Here is a 22626-nt window from a genome sequence, read left to right as displayed (position 1 = left end):
TTCCACTGCCTAATTTTCCCCTACACTCATGCGAGTTTGCAGATTCTGTGTGGAGAAATTCATAACACATTTGTGTATCTCTTCATGTGTGTTTTCCAGAGCGAGAGCGCTGTCGTGAAGGAGAGGGAGTTATCCCTGCAGTTAGCCAGGATCAGGGATGAAGTGGGTAAGTCTTCTCTGGACATCACACACACAACAGTGATCTCATGTCGCCCACTTGTGCTGCTGCATACTCACAAATGTTAGAATGAGGTCAACCACTCAAGAAATAAAAAACAAACTGACCTTCTCAGATTGCATATTTGTTAACGGCATTTTTGTCTTTCCATCTCCCTCATATTTAATTTGGCACATGACTCGTCCCACATCATTTGAAGTGAAGTTGAGTGTCATATTCTACAAATATGGCACACTTTGGTGTGTCCTCACCCTTTTTTTTGGAAGCTTTAGTGGCACAATTCCATTTTATTTTGTTTATAAAGTTTGAAATTTGGTAGGTAAACTATTTTGTAATATACAATTAAGCTAGGATGAAAATCAGCTAGTTTTAAATGCATCAAATATCTCGTATAAAACCATACAATGTCATAATTTTGATTGATATTTAGTTTAATTTTTAATCACCAAATACACTGTATTCATCTGTTATTTTGCATGCAACTCTGTTACAGTATGATTTCCCCTTATTATGAAAAATATGCTATTCCTTAAAATTGTCACACCCAAGAAACATGACTTGTTCTCTTTCTACAGTGCAGATTGTCCATTTGATAATTTTGCATTTCTGCATTCGTCAAGCTCAAGCTTCAACCGTAGTTATTCAAACAAATGTTTTTCTTTAATTTATGGGAAATTTAAATTTATCAATAGCTACAAACCAGGTTTATTATGGTTTATTATGGACGTTAAATGAATTTAACTGAAATAAAAAATAATATATACAAAAACATAAACTTATGTTATTACAGCTAATTGCCAAGGCAATATTTCCCATTTTTATTTAGTTTATCTTGATAAAAAAAAAAAAAAAAAAACTGAGCAAATAAAAATGTATTTAAAAAAACTATATAGATATAAAAAATAAAAAAAATACTGCAAAATTACTAAGATTTTAACTGAAACTAAAATGAAAACAGAAAATATAAATATATTAGCATCCCAATAAACAAATACTGTAGCATCTCAATAATACTAAAATAACTGCTACAAACTAACATTTGGTGTCAAAATTGCCAGCCTGAGTGACAGCTTTATTTATGCTCAATGTGTGAACCTGTTTCTTTGAACCTTGGTACCTATTCTGGTGAATAATAAATGTTGATCATTTAATATTAATTGCTATAATATTGCAAGAGTACAGAAATCAGGGGTTTTTATATGTTAGGATTAAAAATATTTTTATTTAGGTAAAGCACAAATTTTGGTAACATTGTTGTCAAAATGTGCAAATCCCATATTTAATTAATAGAAAATAAAACAGCTCATATATTATTTAATTTCTTCACCAGAATAGGTACAAAGGTTGAAAGATTTTTTTTTTGCATATTTAAATCTGTAACTCAAACTTCAATTTTGACACCAGATGTTGGTTTGTAGCTACTAACAATAAACATTTTCTCAAGGTTAAGTATGTCCTTTTCACTGCCCATAACAAACAATGTTCGGTCTGTCCAGTGGTCAGTGTTCAGCGATGGGAGCGTCTGCAGGGTGAGAAGGCTCAGCTGGAGCAGAGTTTTGAGCGGGAGCTGAAAGCACTCCAAGAGGAGCAACAGCAGGAGCTCAAGGCCCTACAGGAGAGACTGGTAGAGGAGCACAACTCTGAGATTCAGCGACTCCGGCAACAACAGAACAGCCACCTGGTGCAGCTACGCTCCCAGCACCAGGACCAGGTGAGACGAGGAAGTAACAGGGTGTAAAGACTGGGGCTGAATCTCGAAATCGTGCCTCTAAATCCTCATTCACTATTCCCTACGTTAGTCCACTAATACTGTTCACTTGAAGGAGTGGATAAAAATGAGTGAGTGAATTCGGACAGCCGTTGAGCGTACATCGGTTGTATGCGGCTCATTATTGCGGTGCATTGTGTGATTGAATGAGTGCACTAGATAACGTCCACTATGGTTTTGGACACCACTACAAATGGCTGTCCCCTCAAATAGCGCCTTATTTAATGGTATAGGGGGCGATTTCGGATTCAGCCTGAGATTATCATTGACACACCTTGAAGAGGATCTTATTTTAGCATTATACACAAAGGACTGCATAGTGTGAAGGCTCAGCGAGGGTTAAAAAAGCCTGGAAGGTGTTTGCATGTTTATGTAGTCTGAAAAGTAACTCAAAGTATACTTCAATTTTGACGTGAACTAGTTAAAACGTTGGATTCAAGTTTGGTGAACTTGACACATAAATTGATATACTATAGCCGCGTTTCCACCGCAGGAACTTTCCCCAGGAACTAGGGACTTTGGGGTGGTACTCGGTGTGTTTCCACCACAGGAACCAGGGTCTTAATGAAGTTCCAGGTAAATATCCCCCCCTCAGAAAGTCCCTGCTGGCGAGGTAGTACTTTTTCAAAGTTCAGGGGTGGTACTTGGGTGCCGAACATGCTGATTGGTTGAGTTCACGCAGCATTTTGAATGGTTGACATTTTATTTCAACCACCATCAAGTCTGTTGTGGTGCGTGCAGTAAGAGTTGTTTGCTATCCGAATCAACAATGTAGTTTAAAAAATACGACCAATGGACCGATGACAAGGTTCAGGCTTTTAATAATCTTTAAGTTACCGGCCATTCAGAACTTCAGCTAGCCAAAAAGAAGAAATAGAGAAAATAAATAAACCAGATTAACTACATTACAGCTTATATATTATAAATTATTCAGAGGATGAAATCCAGCGGAAACTGTAAAGTAGCGCGCAGTCCTATGTCACCGGACTAATTAGCCTAATCTTCACGGTGCTTTAGACAGCGATGGAAACGCAGACAGCAACAGATCTGGGGGAAAAAAATTCCTGGGACAAATTGTCGGTGGAATTTTGATGGAAACGCGGCTGATGGGAATTTACTATGGTACTATGCTGCTACGGTCGAATATACGTTATACAGAAATTGCTGCATTTGAGTTAAAATAATCTAATATTCCAGAGCACCTTTTAAACGCTGAAAACAACCGTTTTTGTTGTTAGATCGAGGAGATGAGTGAAAACCATGAGACGGCCATGGTGGAGATGGAAGCGACTCATGGTGCCACACTGGCCACTTTACAAGAAGAACACACCAGAACCATCAAGAGTGAGTCCTGCTGACAGACACATCCATCACACTCCCAGAAATCAAAGCGACTGTCTAAAAATCTAGCGAGCTGCCTACTTAGACAGCGTTATTTGAGCTAGAAGGTCTATAGTAGCAAATAGGTTTGGCCCACTAAGAAAGCTCTGGTAACTTCTGCTTAACAACATCACTACAGACTGTTGAATCCAAACTGTGTGTTAATTCCTCTTCATCAGTGTGTTCTTACTAACATGAACTGGTTGTTTCTTTTTAGACCTGAAGATGGCACATGAGCAGCAAAAGAGGTCAATGGAAGAGGAATTTGAGAAACTCAGACTCTCACTGCAGGTACTGCATGTCCTCACTCTGAATGCCAACATGTGTTGTATTTATGAGGGCATGTGTAAAGGGGTGTGTTTCTGTGCTGTGTTTAGGATCAGGTGGACACATTGACATTTCAGAACCGCACTCTGCGAGACCGAGCCAAGCGTTTTGAAGAAGCACTGCGCAGAAGCACGGATGAGCAGATAGTGGTACTGTCCTTGATGTTCTCTTTTGATTTGTGTGTGGCGAGTGGTATTTAGAGAAAAGTTCATCCCCAGGAAATGCTTCTTTCTTTTTTTCACTCTATTTTACAGTACGTGCACTTTCAATGTACTTACAGTGTACTTACCAAGAAAGTACTGAGTAATATAAGGTAACTACATGGGTTAAGGTTAGGTTTAGGTTCAGGACTAGCACATAGTTATTACCCAGTTATTGTAATTACTACAATAAGTATATAGTATGTACATGTGAAACAGGACTGTAAAATAAAGTGCCACATTTTTTCCCCCCAAAAATGTGTCCTCTGTGTTCTTCAAAAGAAAGATCTGGAATGAGGATGAATGATTTGCAGAATGTTCATTTTTTGGTCACCGTCCTCGGCTCACTCTGGACATCCAGGGATGCATTTTAAACAGTGTTGAAGGAGTTTGTATACTGGACACTTGTTTACTTTCTTTCCTTCTCTATACTCTTAAAAATAAAGGTTTCAAACGTTTTTTTTTTTTTAAACGATGACATAAGGGGCTTTTGCACTGGAGGAACGTTTTCATAGTTCCTATAACTATTGGTGGAAGAACCTACTTTTTGGCATGTTCGCACCGCAGGAACTGGGAATGACTTTAGTTATAGGAACTAAATTAGCTCTTACTTCAGAGTAGGGTCTAACCCAGGAAGTACCAGTGATGTAAGTGTACTTTAATTGGCCGATCGCATGCCATACGGAACACCACAACCCTAAAGGCCATGTAAACACACTAATCATAAACACAAGCTGTCTAGTTAAAAATTGGATATGAACGCCCTCTCAAGTCATATTATGTACCACTGGGAAGCTTGGGGATAATTTTGATACCAAAGTTCCTGAGTTGGCCGTGCCATAAACTTAAAACATAAACTAAAAAAAGAGAGGAGAACGATTGCTGCTGTGACTGCAATTCTTTATTCGTTTTTTTCCACAACAGCGACGCCGTCTTGTCGTTAAAGTAGTGCATATTTACATACGTATATAAAAAGTTATTTGAAGCGTATTTTATGTTTTATACACAGCTAAAATAGGCTGTATTTGAACGCAATTCCAGAATCTGCAGCAAGCTGACTATAGATAGCTTTGTCCATGAATGGGTTGCTAAATATCTTTTTGGCTTCAAGAAGATTTCCCCAATAAATAGGCAAGAATAAACCTGCTGTCCTCCATGATTCCTGTTCTTTCCGACAACAAAGCACTTGAATGCGACGAGCTTCCAATCACGACTTCTGATGTGGGAAGTAGGAAATATCCAATAGCACTGCAAGTTGTCGTAGGATATTTAGTCTCTTAGCCCTCCTTTTTGCTCTTTTAATCACATAATTTATACGTCTACATTCCATCTCCGTTATCACGAAACCCAAGACACAACAAAAACACAGCTCCGATCACGCCGTCCTCCATCCTCCAGCTGTTGAATGCTGTGCGTTAATTTATGTCACTTCAGAGTTCCTACTAGCGGTGTAAATGCAACCAGGAAAATGGCCCTAGGGGAAAATGTAGTCCTCGGGGGACCGTCCTGGTGGCTATTTCCTCTAACTGAGTTCCTATAACTACCCAGTGCAAAAGCCCCTATAGAAGAGCCATTTTTGGTTCCCCAAAGAACCTTTCAGTAAGTTATTAAAAGAAAGTTTTTTCCTTAGTGTGAAGAATATTGTAATAATCTAAAGAACTATTCTGCACTCTAAAGAGTCTTTTGTGGAATGTAAACGACCCATGGATGTTAAAAGTTCTTCATGGAACCATAGATGCCAATTAATAACCTTTATTTTTAAGAGTGTACCTGGTTTAGCTCATACATTAAAAGAAAAATTAATTGATTCATTAAATTCTTAATTGTGTTAATTAAAATGGTTTTAAGAAGCTTATACTGTACATAGGCATACTTTATACTTAATAAATTGTAGTTAATTTATATTTTATCAAATAATTATAATCAAATTCTGGTAATTATATGATTAGATGTGATTAGCTATGTGATTCAGATTTGAAGTAATTTGAATTTGTGTGTGTGTGTGTGTGTGTGTGTGTGTGTGTACAGGATGCTCTTGCTCCATATCAGCATATTGAGGAGGACCTGAAGAGTCTTAAAGAGGTTCTGGAGATGAAGAACCAGCAGATTCATCAACAGGAGCTCAAAATTTCAGAGCTGGAAAAAATGGTGAATTACAATGGAGAAAGAGATGGCTTTAATTATTAAAATCTCCATGAAATTAGATGTTTTGTGACTTTTATTCCCTGTACTCATAAACAAAAGTTTAGTTTTAGCAGATATGTGTAAAAGTGACAGTCTTTTTTATAGGAAAATAGGCCAAAAATATTGATGACTCATGTTGCACTACACAGATTTCTGTCCAATCAAATGCTCTATAAAATGAGAATGTCCCTCCCCCTTCCAATCAGAAAGTAGCCAATCATAGTTTGTGGCGTAACTAAAGTAATAAAAAAAGACCACCACTGCGTCTGAAATCGCGTACTGTCCGAGTAGGTACTACATTTGAATTTACATCGCAAAATTTGGACGTTCTACATCTGCCATGTGTTTTACTAAAGCAATACGCCCTGTGAAGCCGCTCCGTGCGTGCCTAACAACACCTCTTATCTGTTCTAAAATCACTGTAAAACACGGCTTCAAGGGGCTTATTGCTTCACAGGTGTATGTTTGTTGAGTAATTTATGTTTGCTGAGTAACTTCGAACGCGGCTCAACCAATCAGAATCAAGGACCGGAACTATCCGTTGTATAATGTTACATGACCTACAGCGTCAGGTGGGTCGCTTCACTGCCATTCATAAATTCTCTCCCAGTGGCCTCACAGGATAGTAAAGTGTTCATCAAATGCGCACTTCAGAATCTCAGCAGAAGTAGTAGGTCATCCAGGGATTTTCGCCTTCTGTTTTTCAAATACTTTGTATTCGGACATACTACTCTTTTGGTGTACTGTTTATTGCATACTATATTGTTTGGAAGTTTTTGATTTTGGACCCAGTGCACCTCTTCCATATGTCCCACCCACACTTCTATTTCGAAATGGAATCGGTCAACGTAGGACAGGTTTCATGGGGTCTTTAAAGTTGTACTTAAGTTTTACGATAGTCTTCTTATACATTTTAAACTTATACTGACACCTATCAGTGTGGATGTGTTATCAGGCAAAACAAAGGTTTTACAAAGGCCATAAGAAATGCCTGATATGCAGGTGTATTTGTCACCCAAAAAAAGTGTCAAATAACACTTAACAAGATACATTGTTGGTAACCCCCCACCACCACCACCACCACCCCCCACCCCCATATAATTAAACACTTGTTATATCCTCTGATATGACTGGAGTTTCCATCTCATTTGAATTTACATAATAAGGAATAAATTACTAAGTTCTCCTTTGAAAGTAGAAATGTCACAGTGATTTAGTGTTTGTCATATTTTTGCACAGGCCCAAAAGAACGTTCTGTTGGAGGAGCGTATTCAGGTGTTGCAGCAGCAAAATGAAGACCTAAAAGACAGGATTGACCGCAACGTCGCAACGTCCAGGTCTTTATAAAACATTTCTAGTTTATACCATTAAAGGTACTGAGTAGGAAGTAAATCAAATACAAAATTCTGTCATAAAATTCCAGACTGCGCATGCTAATAGATCCTTAACTCAATCTGCTTGCAATTCATCACATCACTCTCTATAAGGCACAGCTGGTTGGTTTCTGCTATATCAGTAGCCAATGATCTCGCTGCTCAACCTTCAAACCCTCCACCTTCCCCAGCTCCACCTGTATAGATCAGCTATGGGTAATTCATGTATGCTATATTGTACAGCAGCATCATGTCTTGTTCACAGCAGCGTGTTGTATGTATTGGCAGTAGCAAGTCCCGTACTTGCTCTGCAGCAGCAACAGCGTAGCAGATCTACTCCGACAAGACCAAACATATCAACATTGTCACGTTACCATGCCAAACACTCTTGAGAGTTGTCATGACAGAAACTCTTATTTCAAAAGAGCAATGAAATTGTGATTTCCTCACTATGACTACTTTAATGCCACATTCATACTGCAGTTAAATTCGTTTATCAGTTCACCTTTTAGTGCTTAATCCTGTTCTATACAGAGTTTAGTAATTTAAAGGAGTGACAACCGCATTCTACATCCATATACATTGTGAGTAGAACGGAACTAAACAGTTAGGTGTTAATGACGTATTCAAACGTGTATCAGAGATGTGTGTCTCTTCTGTATGTGTGTGTTGCAAGAAAACCACAAGGAAAGAGTTACAAGGCTTGACTCACCAGATCTTATTACAAAAAACAATGAACAAGAACAAGCCCATAATAAACTAAAGTACCGTAAGTACAAATGCTTTATATTGAAAATAAGACCCAAAATATTGCGATCCGCACCTTCCCAACTTTTAATAACTCCATACACTTGATCACTTTAAAAGCAGACAGCAAACTCAAATAACACTTATAATAAGTGGACATGGCAAACCTTCAAGATCGAGCTCTGCGTAGGAGCCTTACAAGCATAAAGAAAACACAACGCCTCTGTCGACGGAGGTTTAGTTAAAATTGCAGAACATAGCGAATCTTTGATTGCTGTAATATTACTTAACGGACACCAAACACACAAGATGCCAGAACGTCGCAATGATTACCATGCTGTCAATCATCACAATTTTGAGTCGTGTTCCGTACAAACACGGAACGATAATTTAGGGCAGTGGTTCCCAATCCTGGTCCTGGGGACCCACAGCTCTGCACATTTTATATGTCTCCTTTATCTGACACACCCAGTTCAGTTCAGAGCTCTTTCCTAACGAGCTGATGATCTGAATCAGGTGTGTTAAATGAGGGAGACATACAAAATGTTCAGAGCTGTGGGTCCCCAGGACCAGGATTGGGAACCACTGATTTAGGGGATAGGATACACTCCTGTATTTTAAATGCGGTTGTCACTCCTGAAACTTTACAGTGTGCACGTGGCCTAAAGCTACAGAACAATTCTCATTAGTTGTTTCCTCTATTCTACCAGGCAACTGTCAGAGGAAAACGCCAACCTGCAGGTGTACGTTGAGAAAGAAAGCAACGAGAAGAAGCGACTGAGTCGCACCAACGAAGAGCTTATGTGGCGTCTTCAAACGGGCGAGTTGAGCCCTCGAATGTCTCCCACCCAGTCGCCTCTTCATCGACCAGTCTCTGGTCCTTCTTCACCCTCCCGACAACAGCCCTTCCCTAGATGAGTGTCCAATTCTCCGCCGCTTTCTTTGACACTCTGTTTTGGTCCTTTTTTGTATCTTTAACTTTCTGATTGGATGGAACAGAAGATGCTTCCACACCTCTAACCCAGTGCGTTTTCTGTTTCATCACGTCTCAACTTACTCGTTACTGTATTCATTGTAAGTTGCTCTTACTGAACATTGATAGGCTTTAATACAGTGATCAAGGTTTGAGTTTGAGCATTACTGAGGCAAGTATTAGAGAAGGGATAGTTCACCCATTAGTTTGTCATTATTTACTCATTCCAAACCTGCATGACTGACTTCAATGTGGAACATAAAACATAAAATTGTCATTGTTGCTCTTTTTCATGCAATGACAGTACAATTAATGGGGACTTAAGCTTTTACGCTTTACAAATTGAAGTTCACTGATCATTTTCAACTTTCAGTGAGTTGAACAAAATCAGTCCTATTCATGAAAGAATCATTCAGTGGTACTTTTCCCAAAAGCATTGCTAGCCAATAATGGTCTCAAGTTCTGTTGTTACCAACATAGTTCAATGTTTCTGTTTCCCGAAACCATAGTCCCAACGAACATTTGCAAACAGCATCGCAAAGTTGTGTGGTTGGCACGGCATCTCTCAACCTGTGGTTAGCAGCATAGTTTCTTGTTAATATGACATGTGGACTTAAATTGATAATGCTCTTGAGCACAATAAGCAAGCAACATGCAGTACATTCTATACCTTTTATACCATACATCTTGTAATTTGTCAAGAGAATGAAAGCGCCGTTTTTAAAGAATGCTCATGTGCTCTAGTACTCTGGGAAGTGAGGTAAGAGAAAACCCACAATTAAATCATATATCTGGAAATAAAGCAAAACAATGGAGATCAAAAGTAGTCCTTAGACACCATGTTCATTATTTACAGCAATAATCTGAGAATAAATAATCTTTGACCAGTTAATTAGTAGAAGTTATAACTCACCCACCTGAGGGACATCATAAACAACTGCTCTTTATTGTTGAACCAATGTCGTTTGAACAACAGGTTTGAGACAAAGTTACTACGGTTTTGGGAAACAGTCATAACAAGTAGGTTGATTTCTCCAAAGATGCATGATACTATGGTAGTTGCGCAGCGAGTTATGTTGTTGTATGGGAAAAGCACACCAAATTGTTTATTATAAACTGGATCACCCAATTAATTGAATTAATACTCAAAGGAACGGTTCATTCATTCTATTCTATTCTATTCTATTCACCAATTGGACACTGCTATTTTTCTCACAAACAGCCCAAAGACCAAGGAAAGATTTTCAGTGAATTACGACCGATAAGATTTTGGTCGGTTCTTACAGTCGTGTGACTTTAGTAGACTTAGAATGTAGTGCACAAGTTGTATAGATCACTTTTAATACATTTTTATGGTTTTTTGTGTGATTTTTTTTTTTACGCTTGAAAGCATCGGTCCCCATTCGTTGTAATTGCATGGAAAAGAGCGAACAGCACATTCATCAGAATTTCTCCTTTTCAAAAAGTTTTTATGTTCCACAAAATCGTTTGTCATACGCATTTGTTAAAGTTGTTCCTTGAACAAATGTAACGGAGGCAAGCTAGTTAGAGCTGTGCAAGTAAACCTCACTCCCCTGGTCGCAAGAGGCCTCCCAAGCTGGAGACGCAGGTTCGAATCCCGCTCGGAGCGGGTTGAGTAGGACCAGTTATATTGGTGCCGTGACCCGGATGTGAGTGAAGTTTAGGAAGTTGATTAACAGAGGCCAGCTAGTAAGAGCTGTGCGAGTAAACCTCACTCCCCTGGCCTCAAGACGCACACTGGAGACTGTGGTCTTTAGCATCCTTGTAAGCGTGCCCGTCTCCCATGCTGGAGATGCAGGTTTGAATCCCACTCGGAGCGGGTTGAGTAGGACCGGTTGACAAACATGATCCTACATTAGAGAGAACAGAAAAAGGAACATTATTCTCCTTTCTTTACTTTAATACTTTATTGTGTCCATCACAATGTTGTGCATTATGATGTTTCACAGGCCATTTTGAAATGTACCTTTTTGTACCTTCTACTCTGATGGATTTGGCTCTTGGGCTTGCGCTGAGGTGAAAAGTCTTCAACCTTTGCCTATGGTCTCAAGCTTTTCCAAAGATTGATCAGGACATCATGTATACCAGTTTTACTAGGAATATCTGCCTTTTTTCAAAGGAAAGCCACCCACCAGCAACCTTCTGTGCAAGCCGAGGCATTACTGTACTCGACACACTCAACAGGAAAACATCTCTACAGGCAAGTTTATGATGGACATGTCATTCAAATGAGGTAAACACTTTGTCATAGTTATATGGTCTAGGGGGTTAAATGTTGATGCAAATGTGATTTTAACTACTTAAGTACTTACACTTTTTAAGGTGGTTCATCCACATGTTGTAACCACTATACAAGGATGCTAATATTAGCATGGACTGACAATTCAGTAGTGTAAATGACTTGCAAAACTTCAACCTGCCGTCTTTACCTTCGTCTTCTCACTCATGTTTGTGAGAGAAAACAACCCTCATGCCTTCATCTCAGCTATCCATGTTTACAGAAATCTCCGGAATGCATACACTGTAAGAACTGCCTGTAAACTTGACGCCATAGGTATCAGTCATGGATGTTTGTGTCTCTCTTCTCTGTACAGTGTGTATCATAAGTCTTCCGGTTGCTCTAACCCAGATAATATGCTTAAACTGCATTCACGTGGACACTACTGAGGACATTTGACCTACTTTGTAGAGACTTGGCTGCATAATATTAAACTGAAAGGTTGGCGAAAGTACTACAGAACATAACGTTAGCATTTTACGTTAGCAATGCGCTATCATGAGTACCTCACTTCTTGAAATGAAAACGCAGGCCTCTACAGAGATGTCTTGTTTATTAGAAAACATTCAGGGTCTCAAAGCCATGGTCTCAATACAGGAAGTTCTCTAGTCATGAATAAGAACCTGAAAGTATTCAAACTGCACCTGTGTTTATCTTCCCTGAATGTCCCATAACAACTGTCCTGCATATTAGTTGGATCATTTGAACGTATACGCACTTGCATTCTTGCTGACGTTGAGGTAAAAGTCTGGATTCAATCTTTGGGAACAGTAGAAAAGAGTTAGGAAGTCATATTGTTCATGAATGTTCCATTATTTGATGTCTTTAGGGGAAAATATACACTTTTTATTTTATGTCCAAGTGTACTTAGTAGTGCAGCTATTAGTGATTACATTTTTATGAGTTGCTCAAATGACCATGATTGATTTTTATAAGAACATAAAATCATTATTTTACGTTATTCAGCCTTAACATTTGTGCAAACAGAGAGCAAAAATGTCTGTTGCCATTGCAAACCATTATGGCTGATGTTATACCATTGTACTGGTGAATTTATTTCCTGCTCATTCTCAGAGAATCATTACCTCCCCGTCTCAGTCAGAGATCTAGCTCAGGTTAGGAAGGTGCGTTACAAATGTCATTTCACAGTACATAATAATGTAAACTAAATGTACTGTATCTACAGTATATAATGTAAACTAAATGATACATTTGAAGGCTGGTGTCAATGTAATATCAGACTTGTATTGTATTTCACTCAGCAATTGAATCGAAAGCTCTGAATGAAATATTGAAATATCAAACCAACTACCTGTTTGCCGAGGAAAATGCTACTCTGTCAAGGTTCCTTGGGTGTGCGCTTGGATTATTTTCATCTCTGCTTTTGACATATAAATGAAAGGAAATCTTCAATTAACCAGGTTGTGAAATGCACTGAGTTTTGTTTTTGTGTTTTTTTTTCTGTGTGTCCCATGGACATGATTATGGAATTTCTGAATGTTTCTTCATATTCTTAAAGGAATAGTTCAGCCGAAAATGAACATTAACTCACTTTCAAACTTGTGTAATTTTTGTCCACAAAACGAGTTTTGAAGAATCTTACCCTTGTGGAAAAGAAGTGCACTTAATTGTATTGAATGTGCACTTGTAGTGTACTTTAAAAAACATAATAATAATAATTCGGTACTGGCAGAAAATATAACAATAATAAAATAAAAAGCCACTTAAGTGTACTTAGAGTGCTTTTCAATTACTATATTTATTAGCACACTTGCGTGCACTTTTAAACATTTTACTTTAAAGTGCATTTTAAATCAGTTTAAAATACATATTATAGCACATACTTGATTATAACGAACTGTAGTGTGTTATTCAATATTACATTTAAAGTTAATATATTTAAAATTGAGTTAACTTTATTTTAAGGTGTCAGTATTACAGTGTAATAATACATTTAAGTACTAAGTAATAATAATTAACTACATGTACTTACTATAGGGTTAGGATGAAGGTTTGGTTTAATTGTATGTAATTATGCATAATTTATAGTTATTACTACAGTAAATGTAACATGTATAACAATGACACTGTAATTATAAATATTACAAGTATTACCAATTATTTTACATTTTAGTTGATCATAAATAGTTTTAGCTTGTCCATAATCCAGCCATATTTCAAAGACAATAGAATTATTAAATGATATATAAAGATGTATTTAAGTCCTATTTAAGTGAAAAGCTATTATGCATTTTTATTTAATTGCAAATAACACGCAATTAACTGTCTGAAAACATATCATTCAGTTCACTCTTAAGTATATTCATTTAAAGTATGTTTTTTCCATAAGTAGCCTACTCTTTTTATGCTAATGTATACTTCTTTTTCATAAGGGAATGTAGCGTTTTTCCATACAACAACATTTCATAGTTCATCATAAAAACCAACATAAATATCATAAAATGTAATACATAGCCTATGACTAGTGTGCTACGTTCCAAGTTTTCTAAATTCATACTATGAACTGGCATTGTATGGGCGAAAGCTGCATGAAGACTTCAAAAGTCTTACGAGTTTGATACAATATAAAGACCCGTTCACACCAAGAGCGATAACTATAACAATAACTATATTAGCGTCCACACCAATGAACAATATTGACCTGTTTATTCTAAATGCGCACTGCAGTTTTGTCGTCTGTCACTTTAAATGCTGGAGCTCTAGGATGGATTCTGATTGGCTGTCGATGTTTTTTATCATTCATCAGCTGGAAAAATGGTTCTGAAAGTGATTCCAACCATATCGTTTCTCTGTGCCGTTATCGTTATAGTTTTGGTGTAGAATCTTTTATTCTTTTATATTTAGAACGATTTTTAGAACTATATCTTTATCGTTATCGTTATAATTATCGTCCTTGGTGTGAACGGACCTTATTGGTGAATAAATATTGACAGAATGTTTATGTTTTGATGAACTATTCCTTTAAATGGAATAAAAAAAAACACAACTGTCATTTATTAAATATTTAAGGGAGGATTGTACCATGATTGTGTTAATGAAATGTCCTCTTGTTTTTTTTCTCTTCTCCTAATTTGTGTTGTGCAGCTTATTTGAGCTTTATGTGTGATCTATGTTACAACACGTTATTGGAAAAGCATGTCTTAATGCTGTGATATGCAGTCATTTGTTTGATTCAAACCTTGTTAGTGTAGCTAATCACTGTTGCGATGCATTCAAAAAACTCCTTTGATGATTATGTTGCACTTTATTGCACTTTGGGTTTAAATATTAAAAGATCATGTAAAAGCATCCCGTTTCTACTTTTAAATGAGCTGAAAGTCAGCTACAAGACTTTTGAAGTCTGTTAAAGAGTCTGGATAAATCGAACTATATTTCACCAGTTAATAATGGCTGCATTGTTTCTCACTGAATTCTCTTGCACCGTCACCATATTTCCATATAATACATTACACCACTTTCTAAAAAACACAAGCACATAATCTAAGAACATAATCTGGATTCATCCATTTTTTTTAGACATGAAATGCTGAATGATATCAATGGGCAAGGGGAAGATAATGGTCGAGTTTCTTTCTGCTGCGATTGTGTTTAGAGTCTGGAGGTATCGCAGCTGAAGAGCTGATGGAGACTCAGACATCACCAGAGAAGCTTCCTTCAGGGCCCGAGAGGCGTTCATCTCACCCTCAGCTGCAATCACCTGCACACACACACACACACACAACAATAATACACTCGGGATCCCTGAAGGCCCTTAGAGCATTGAGAAATCTCAAGACAAACAGCTTAACTTAAGGGGAAAGTGTGTATTTTTTGTCATTTAAAAATGATTTCTCATATCCCAGTTTATGAGGGGGTACAAAATAGGGCCTGAAAACAAAATAAAATAAAATAAATAGAAAAAAAATCAAAGAGGTGCTTAACCTTTAGAAAATGTTGTTTTATTTTCAGTCATTAGGTGGCGTTAACTACTATGTACTAACATTCAATGCCTACAAGACGGATTTACTGTGTAACTATGTTATTTAACTACAAATTAAACATTTTAACCAATTTATTTAACTACAAATTCCCACATTTAATGCTAATGAGTTTGAGCCATGGTTGTGTTTAAGTCTAGGGTTAGGCTTATGATTATAGGGGGTTGAGTTGTGGTTACGTTTGGGGGTAAAGTTTACAGTGTAACTACACATGTTAATTAAATGTAATTGCAATGCACCAACATGTGAGTCAAAATCTGTTAAATTGTAATAAGGGAACAACAGTTTTAGAACGTGATTTTTCACTGTTATTTACTATGGGATCTGCATTTCCATGGGTTTAAATAAAATATTTTTGTTATAAGAGGCAATGAAAACAATTTAGTGCATCAAAACCACTCCTTTCCTGGTAAAGAAAATAAATAAATAATTAACTTGACTTTCAAAAGTCAATAAATTTGTGCCAGCTTTTTGACAAGCCAAACATGTCAGTCTCTGGGTAACATGTAATTTATTTAAGCATCAAAATAAACTTATTCCGTACAATAAGTATAATGAACGACGCAAACAAATTTTAAAAGTCAAACATAGTTCCCTCCTCACACACGTTATCACGTCAGTCAAAAACTGAGGCTGGCTGTCGTGGAATATTAGAACTAAAAACATCGACACACTCACTTGACAAGTGAAGTGTTTTTTAAGTATTTTTATTGTCAAAAAATAACGCGCACAATATACGGTAGTATTTAAAAGAATCAGAGATCAGATATTTTAATATAGCATGTTAAAATTGTCATTATTTGAGGGTGAGCAAAAACACACAGTTTTATGTGTCTGTCCCTTTAAATGCAAATGAGCTGCTGCTCCCGGCACAGTGGGCGGAGCTACAAAAGCTTGTGTCCTTTTAAGTTTCAAAAACTTTTAGCCTTTTATGTTCAAACTGGAGTCAGACAATGATGGAGAGACTCTAGAAGAAGTTACAACATGTAGAATGCAACAGGACGTTTCTGAATGAATGGTTAATTGATGAATTTATGTAGCTGATGTGTAGTTATCTTCTAGTCATTGATTAGCATATTCTGTCATGATAATCTATAAATCGTGTTCAGGGGGCGGGGTTTATGTAAATTATAGGGTTGGTGATGTCACTAACCCACCACTGCTGTAGTCCTTAAAAAGCTATTTTAAAAAAAGAAGATATCTCCCTTTGCTTTGAACTTTTAGCTTCGTAACTTTGCAGATGTTGTTTATGCTCAAACAGCAACATTACACACTAACTAAAGTTAGAAAAGTGAAATCATAGTCAACCACCCCTTTAATTTTCCAATAAAAGATGTCATTTTTTTACATGATTTGTTACATTTAATTAGCAGATTTTGACTCATGTATGTAATAAGTTAATTCTATCAAATGGTAAGTGCATAGTAGTTTTTAGAAAATCTGTTACAAAACAATCATTATCTTTAAGGTTTATTTATTATGTATGCTGCCATTGTGTTCGGTGTGGATTGCATGTATTTGCTAAGACAATGCACTGCAACAAAACAAGGCTTCTTCTTTCACCATGTGTTATTAAAACTAAATATTCACTGTGCGCACCATTGTGTGATATCTTCATTTCGTTTATTTTTACAACCCACATTCAATGTTGGGCCCTTTATTTGGGCAGTATTGAGCTGACTTTCACAATGAAACACATGAAGCACTGCATTAGAGTTGGTCTCACCTTGGCACGGGCTTCTCGAGTTGCTTCAGCCTCTGCAGCCATGGCTCTCTGGAGCTGGAGCGGCAGTTTAACATCCTTTATCTCCACTCGCTCCACTTTAATGCCCCACACACCAGTGGCCTCATCCAAGGCAATCTGTCATCAAGATGTTACAAAGCTTTCAGGATCTGTGAGTATGATATACCCTTCTCAGGGGGCAGAAGCCTGGGTTTAGCTTTACAGCTAAAGCTTGAGTTTAACAGCAAAGAAATAATCCTGGGTGTCCAAAATGGCTCCTTATACCCGTGTGCATGGCACTATTTGCTAATTTAACATTTAGCGATTTAAAAAAAAGCTTTTGATACTTTTTATTTAGTCGGCATGATAGTGTTTTCTTCCCTATTGTGATGTATATCTGAGAGAAACGACTTCTTGAACAAGAACAAATGTAGGACGGGACTTGATTTTGTCCATGGGGAGTTGATTGGATGGTCGTGGTTTGCTATTGGTCGATCTCTTGTGAGTGACAGGTGGCCCCGCCCTCACGCCAGTAAACACGTCACCAGAGAAGAGAGTTCTTGTACCTGCATGCTAGATGAGATGCCCTCTCGGTCAGACAGCAGCTCAGACAGGTTCTTTGTGCCCAGGACGTTCCTCAGGGTGGTCTGTGCCAACAGCCGTGTTGCGTGGTCTGCATTGGACACGTTGACCACGGAACAGATCGGGTCAAAGACACGAAAGTACACCACACCGTCCACGCTCACGGTCACAGAGTCCTTCGTCAGGAACTGTTCTCACATAAACACACATAGATGCTCATCAAATCCTGTTGATTTAACATTCTATTGGCATGACTTTGGGTTGTCATAAGGGCTACATACCTGTAACCAGTGTTGGGGGTAATGCATTACAAGTAACGTGATGAGTTATGTACTCATCACTTTTTCAGGCCTATACTGTATACAGTATGTATACTTACCTCTTGAGCAGGAATATCAAATGTCACAGTTCTCAAGTCCACCTTCCTGAATGTATCAGTACATGGCAGCACAAAGAAAATTCCTATAAAAGAAAAGTATAAACATTCAATGTTTCAAATATTCAAATGTAGAATATTATACAGTATATATTTGATCAGGGATACTCTTTATTAATGACTTATTACATTATATAAATATGCACAGTCATGCGAAAAAGAAAGTACATACTCTTTGAATTCTATTGTTTTACATATCAGGACATAAAAAAAAATAATCTGGTCCTTAGCTGGAGACTACACCATGATGAGAGTCGAACAAACTCAGGGTTGCAGGATTAGTTTCAAGTTGACGAAACCAAACCAATTCAATCAGTCTTTGTTTGTACAATTACACTGAATATCAACTTTCTCTGTCCACTCAGATTTTTATCCAGAGTTTATAGCGTGTGTGCACATGAAAGTGTGACATCAGTAGCAAACAGCCAATCACATGCCTTGAAACAGAGAAACTGGCGAAAGGCTGATGTTCTGCTCAAAGCCCTCCACGATGCTCACTGGATCTTTGCAAAACAGCGGTGGCCAGAGACGGATAGCATGCTGATACATCCATGCCTTGAACTTCCCTGGGAGTCCTGACTTATCCACTGTTGACACCCATGCTCTCAGCTCCATACTATGCACAGTTCTCTTAACCCTTTCATGCATGGTGTCCACATTTGTGGACCATTCATTTAACTCCATTTAGGGCTCATTTATCATGGTCATTTTTTTTTCAAACTTCTTGAGGGCAGTGTCAGTAGATTGACAGCAATATTGTGACAGTGGTCTTGCATTCCAAATATTCATTGCTTGATGACATCATTAATCCAAGATGGCTGACACAGCGATAGCCATGTGCCAAATGCCTCAGGCATATCTGTGAAATACATGGATGTCAATTGAGGTGAAAACAAACAAATGTGTATGTACAGTAAAGTAGGATGAATATGTTAGTATTTTATTTTATAAACTACAATTTAGAGTAAAATTTAGTTTTTATACACCAAAAACTAACTGTCCACGTATGTGGACGTCATGCAGTCAGATTGCATAAAGTCTGATTTCTGTAACCTGCAAGCATATCTGTTCTATTTTTTCAAAGATGTTATGAATTGTCTTATTTTGTAATAAAACAGACATTTAACAAATATATCAACATAAATAACCATTCAAAATGACATATAACGGCATTAAATGGCAACTTTACACATACATACCGAGACAAATTAATGTTACATTTTAGATGCTGATATACTATAACTGAGATTATTCAATATGAATTAAGATAAAGATGAAAATATAATAAGTTTTTACAATCAGCAGTGAATGTTTTCCATGATTTGCCCATATTGCGTTTCCGCCTAATATATATAACTACCGTTAAAGTTCCTACAATATTATTGTTTTTAATAACTGAGCTGATATACATAGCATAACATGCCATAATAAAAACACAAAGTGCTATATTGTCATCTGTGGCTTTATGTCCCATTTTACGCCTTTGTTGCATGGTGTCCACATACATGGACAATTACATTTTTCTAAAAACTGAATTTTGTAAAAAAAAATTATGTTTTCCACAATTCATGCATGAAAGGTTAAGCAACTCAGTTGGGTTGAGGTCTGGACTTTGACTGGGCCACTGCAACACCTTGATTCTTTTCTTTTTCAGCCATTCTGTTGATATTTGCTGGTGTTCTCGGGATCATTGTCCTGTTGCATGGCCAAGTTTCGGTCTGTCGAACAGATGGCTTCACATTTGACTCTAGAATACTTTGGTATACAGAGGTTGACTCAATGACTGCAAGGTGCCCAGGTCATATGGCTACAAAACAAGCCCAAATCATCACCCCTCCACCACCGTGCTTGACATAGGTATGAGGTGTTTGTGCCGTTTTGGTCTCATCTGTCCAAAGGACATCGTTACAGAAGTCGTGTGGTTTGTTCAGGTGAAACTTTGCATGTTCCTTTTAGAGAGAAGAGTCTTTCTCCGGGCAACCTTTCCAAACAAGACATAATTCTTCAGTCTTTTTCCAGTTGTATACTGACAGGAACTCTAACATTTAACATATTAACTATAAGGCCTGTACAGACTGAGATGTAGCTCTTGGGTTTTAGCAATGTCGGACTGCTACTTACCCTCTTAATTCCTATGGAATCGGTAAGGTGTAGTTTTTCACACATGGCATCTCCATTTTGGCCTAGTTTTTGTTAAATAAATAATTACATGGTGTAATATGTCATGCGTTGTTGTTCATCTGAGGTTGTATTTACCTAATTTTAAGACCTGCTAAAGACCAAATGATTTTTTATTAAGTCCTGATACGTAAAACCATAGAATTCAAAGAGGGTGTACTTTCTTTTTCACATCTTTATCACTAACAATTTTGATTAATCTTATGTGTCCCTTTGATCAACGGGATCCAGGTGTTAAATGGATTCCTATAGCTGAAATTGAAAATGAAAAGCTTTTTCATACCAGGTCCTTTTGGTTTCTTGTCCACAATACGACCTAATCGAAAAATCACGGCCCTTTCATACTCCTTCACAATCTGAGAGTGAGCCAATGAGTACATTGTCCATACAATCAGTCATAATTTACATAGATGATAATTATTGTGTTGAACAAGACATTGATTGTATATAGAAAATCTTCTTAAAGACAAACCGTACCTTGATGCACATAAAAATGGTAACGGGCAGCAATCCAATGGTGATGATGATGGCGATAAAGATAATGAACCAGCCGAAGCATCCCAGCGAGGGCGGTTTATCATCTGAAAGACATGGAGCCAAACATTTTGTAGGACTTTTTGTTGTTGTTGTGGGAGATCATTTAGAAATCAGCTTGCTTAGATGCAATGATAATGATCTTACCTAAAATTGTTACAATCAACCCTGTTACAACTTTTCCCCAATCAATCAATCAATCAATCAATCAATCAATCAATCAATCAATCAATCAATCAATCAAATCAAATGTAGACACTTCTCTACAGCACGATAGAAATACAAGTAATGAATTATATTCAATGTTTTGTTCTCTTGGCAGCATTTGTCAGCTCAGTCTTCAATCATGTTACTCAAGTAAAACATTTAAAAGTTTAATAATTTTTCTTTCAAACTAGCTAACCCTTGCTAAATTACCTTAAATGTGACTAAATGTCCAACCCTATTACTAATAACAGTTATTTTGTTGTTTTGATTATTATTATTTTATTATTTTTTTGCCTATTTGAAATTGCTGTCAATTGCTAGAATTTTTTTTATTACGTTTATATAATAAGAACAGAAACCGTTAATGTAATCTTTCATTTGACCTCCTGAGTTGGAGGTGAAGGTCCTACATTAGTATAACTGTATAACATATACATGTATAACTGAAACACATCAATTAAATGTATAACTGAAACACATTTAAACTTTATTAAAGAAGCTTCTTGAAAGTTTACTTGCAAACATGATATATGCAAACCAGACATGGAGATAATGCCCTGATATTGTTTAATCAATGGGATATTACATTTCATTTAACCCTGGATTACATGTCAGGTAAACATATCAAATTCCACAGAGGCACCCCTACTGACTCACGTGTGCTTACGATCACGCGTATACACCATGTATCAGCATCACTGTCCTTAGGAACTTAGTCATGTACAATTGACAGTGATGTTATTGCCATTGCATTTTTGTACAATAAACCCTATATTTCATGTTAATGGCATTGTGAATTATTACAATCACAGTTTTGTTTTTTTTGTTTTTTTTAAAGGAATGTTTTATTTAATATTGTTTTAGTATTTTAAAGATTTTGTTTAAGATCTAGAAATGTAAACAGGCATACCTTGTATTATACGTCTGCCATGCTCAGTCTCCCGGTCTTGAACTCTGATTACGGTGGTCATGTTGAGGAGCGACACAAGTGGAAGATGTGTTATGGAAGACGGCAGGTAACAGAAGCTTTTAACGTGTACTCACCTTCCCATGAGGGTGTGTCCTGCTTCCCGCTAGACCGCAGTACTGGAGGAGGGGAGCATTCAGACTCATTTGATATCAGATGTGACTGTGAATACCATGAACCTGAATATTGTGTGGTGCAAAATTATATTTTATTTGTTCTGGTACATTTATTAAATATTGTCTTAGCTGTAGTGGGAAAGATATCTGCACCATCACAAGGAAGGAAATATGAGGTGTAATCACATAACATACCATCATACATGAAAAATGCTGATATATGACCAGATATGACCTGTGTATTATGCTTCTAAACTAAAAATCATATTATTTTGCTGTAATTGCTGGTTAAAGTGTTCATGACATAGATTTTAATTTTTTTTTAATATGTTCCCTGAGGTTTACCTATAATGTTAATAGTTATTTTTGCACACAAAATAAATAAATAATAATAATAATTATTATTATTATTATATATACATACATATACATACATATATATATATATATATATAT

The 22626-nt window shown here is 37.0% G+C and overlaps 2 protein-coding genes across 4 annotated transcripts in view; one reads left to right on the top strand and one right to left on the bottom strand.

Annotated features, from left to right (window-relative positions):
* mtus2b (microtubule associated tumor suppressor candidate 2b) overlaps positions 1-9301 on the top strand; it is a 49562-nt gene extending 40261 nt beyond the window's left edge. For both annotated transcript variants that reach the window (XM_082180903.1, XM_082180904.1), the window contains exons 8-15: positions 100-166; positions 1675-1889; positions 3185-3290; positions 3544-3617; positions 3704-3802; positions 5882-6001; positions 7277-7374; positions 8868-9301. In XM_082180903.1, coding sequence (XP_082037029.1) covers positions 100-166; positions 1675-1889; positions 3185-3290; positions 3544-3617; positions 3704-3802; positions 5882-6001; positions 7277-7374; positions 8868-9075 — 987 coding nt within the window. In that variant the 3' untranslated portion in view covers positions 9076-9301. The remainder of the gene's footprint in view (positions 1-99; positions 167-1674; positions 1890-3184; positions 3291-3543; positions 3618-3703; positions 3803-5881; positions 6002-7276; positions 7375-8867) is intronic.
* A 1024-nt stretch (positions 9302-10325) lies between these two features.
* stoml3a (stomatin (EPB72)-like 3a) lies at positions 10326-22502 on the bottom strand. 2 transcript variants are annotated; one of them, XM_082180968.1, is made up of 7 exons: positions 21998-22502; positions 20824-20927; positions 20630-20702; positions 18112-18194; positions 17717-17920; positions 17154-17288; positions 10326-15147 (listed from the first exon to the last, which is right to left on the bottom strand). In XM_082180968.1, the coding sequence occupies exons 1-7, from the start codon at positions 22056-22058 to the stop codon at positions 14950-14952; spliced, it is 858 nt and encodes a 285-aa protein (XP_082037094.1). In that variant the 5' UTR covers positions 22059-22502; the 3' UTR covers positions 10326-14949. The 2 variants fall into 2 exon arrangements, 1 of the variants encoding a protein (XP_082037094.1); XR_014208968.1 differs by lacking the exon at positions 21998-22502 and having other exon boundaries at positions 10327-14772; positions 14857-15147; positions 20630-21935.
* Positions 22503-22626: the final 124 nt, after the last annotated feature.

The sequence above is a fragment of the Leuciscus leuciscus genome (genome assembly GCF_965113295.1).
Source record: "Leuciscus leuciscus genome assembly, chromosome: 9".
NCBI classification, from domain to species: Eukaryota; Metazoa; Chordata; class Actinopteri; order Cypriniformes; family Leuciscidae; genus Leuciscus; species Leuciscus leuciscus.
The sequence above is the reverse complement of the archived record's forward strand: the minus strand, read 5'-3'. Positions and strand labels throughout refer to the sequence as shown.